The sequence below is a fragment of the Eimeria mitis genome, genomic scaffold (assembly GCF_000499745.2).
Source record: "Eimeria mitis Houghton genomic scaffold, Emh_scaff2056, whole genome shotgun sequence".
NCBI classification, from domain to species: domain Eukaryota; phylum Apicomplexa; class Conoidasida; order Eucoccidiorida; family Eimeriidae; genus Eimeria; species Eimeria mitis.
The window spans coordinates 189-1,177 of record NW_013570379.1 but is presented as its reverse complement, the minus strand read 5'-3'; the positions used below and the strand labels follow the sequence as shown (position 1 = coordinate 1,177).

At 51.0% G+C, this 989-nt stretch overlaps 1 protein-coding gene across 1 annotated transcript in view; it reads left to right on the top strand.

Annotated features, from left to right (window-relative positions):
* Nucleotides 1–958, top strand: part of EMH_0047990 (uncharacterized protein) — a gene marked incomplete at both ends in the record, with an annotated part of 6,616 nt that extends 5,658 nt beyond the window's left edge. The window contains 2 exons of the mRNA XM_013496350.1: nt 429–577; nt 821–958. Coding sequence (XP_013351804.1) covers nt 429–577; nt 821–958 — 287 coding nt within the window. The remainder of the gene's footprint in view (nt 1–428; nt 578–820) is intronic.
* Nucleotides 959–989: the final 31 nt, after the last annotated feature.

The following is a 989-nucleotide window of genomic DNA, read 5'->3' as shown; positions in this document are numbered from 1 at the left end:
TATATATATATATATATATATATATATATATATATATATATATATATATATATATATATGTAGATGTATGTATGTATTATATAGGGGCTGCTGGTGCTGCCTTGTCACTGATTTTTGTTGCAAAAGCTGCATTTCTTGAGTGGCCGCTGCTGCCGCTGCTGCTGCTGTTTTTGCTGCTGCGCTGGCACTCGTCCTGCTGCCTGGGGATATCTTGCTGCAGCAGCTGCTGCTGAAAGCTGACACACCAGATCCTGCAGCAGCAGCAGCAGCAGCTGCTGCTGCTGCACTGATGCAGCTGCTGCTGCAGTATTTGCTGCATGCGCTTTTGCTGTTGCTGGGGCATTTCAACCGCTGGCATAGCGGCAGGATATGTTTATGCTGTTGCTGCTGTTGCTGCTGCTGCTGCTGCTGCTGCTTCTTGGTTTCAGGCCTTACAGGGTGGAAGTACAGTCGACGCATTGCTAACATTAAGATATTTGAATTCTTAATGCTGAACGGCCGCAGTCCCTCTTCTCTTAGAGTTGGCATCGGTGTCAGTGGATACCTAAGAGACGATGACGACGTCACGCTGCCTTGGGTGTGTGCTGCTGCTGCTGCTGCTGCTGCTGCTGTTGCTGTTGCTGTTCGTATTTGTCCTGCTGCTGTTTTTGCTGCTTCGGTTGTGGTTGCTGCTGCTGCAGTTGCTGCTGCCGCTGCTGGGTGCGATCGTTGCGGCTCTTTCGGTGTGTGTTTCTTGGCCCTTTGTGGTGGGGTTGTCTCTTCATGTGTGGCTGCACTAAGTGCTGCTGCTGCTGCTGCTGTTGCTGCTGCTGCTGCTCAGGTTTGTTCTTTCCCTAACCCCCGCTGCGACCTGCATGCGCTGAAGTGGGAGCCCCACGTGCTGAAGGCGCTGGGTGGAATGGTCATAAAGATGGTCTCGCAGGTCTGTCTGCGCGGCCCCTCGTACGCTAGTTTATAGAGAAATACACATAGATACAAAGACACAGCGT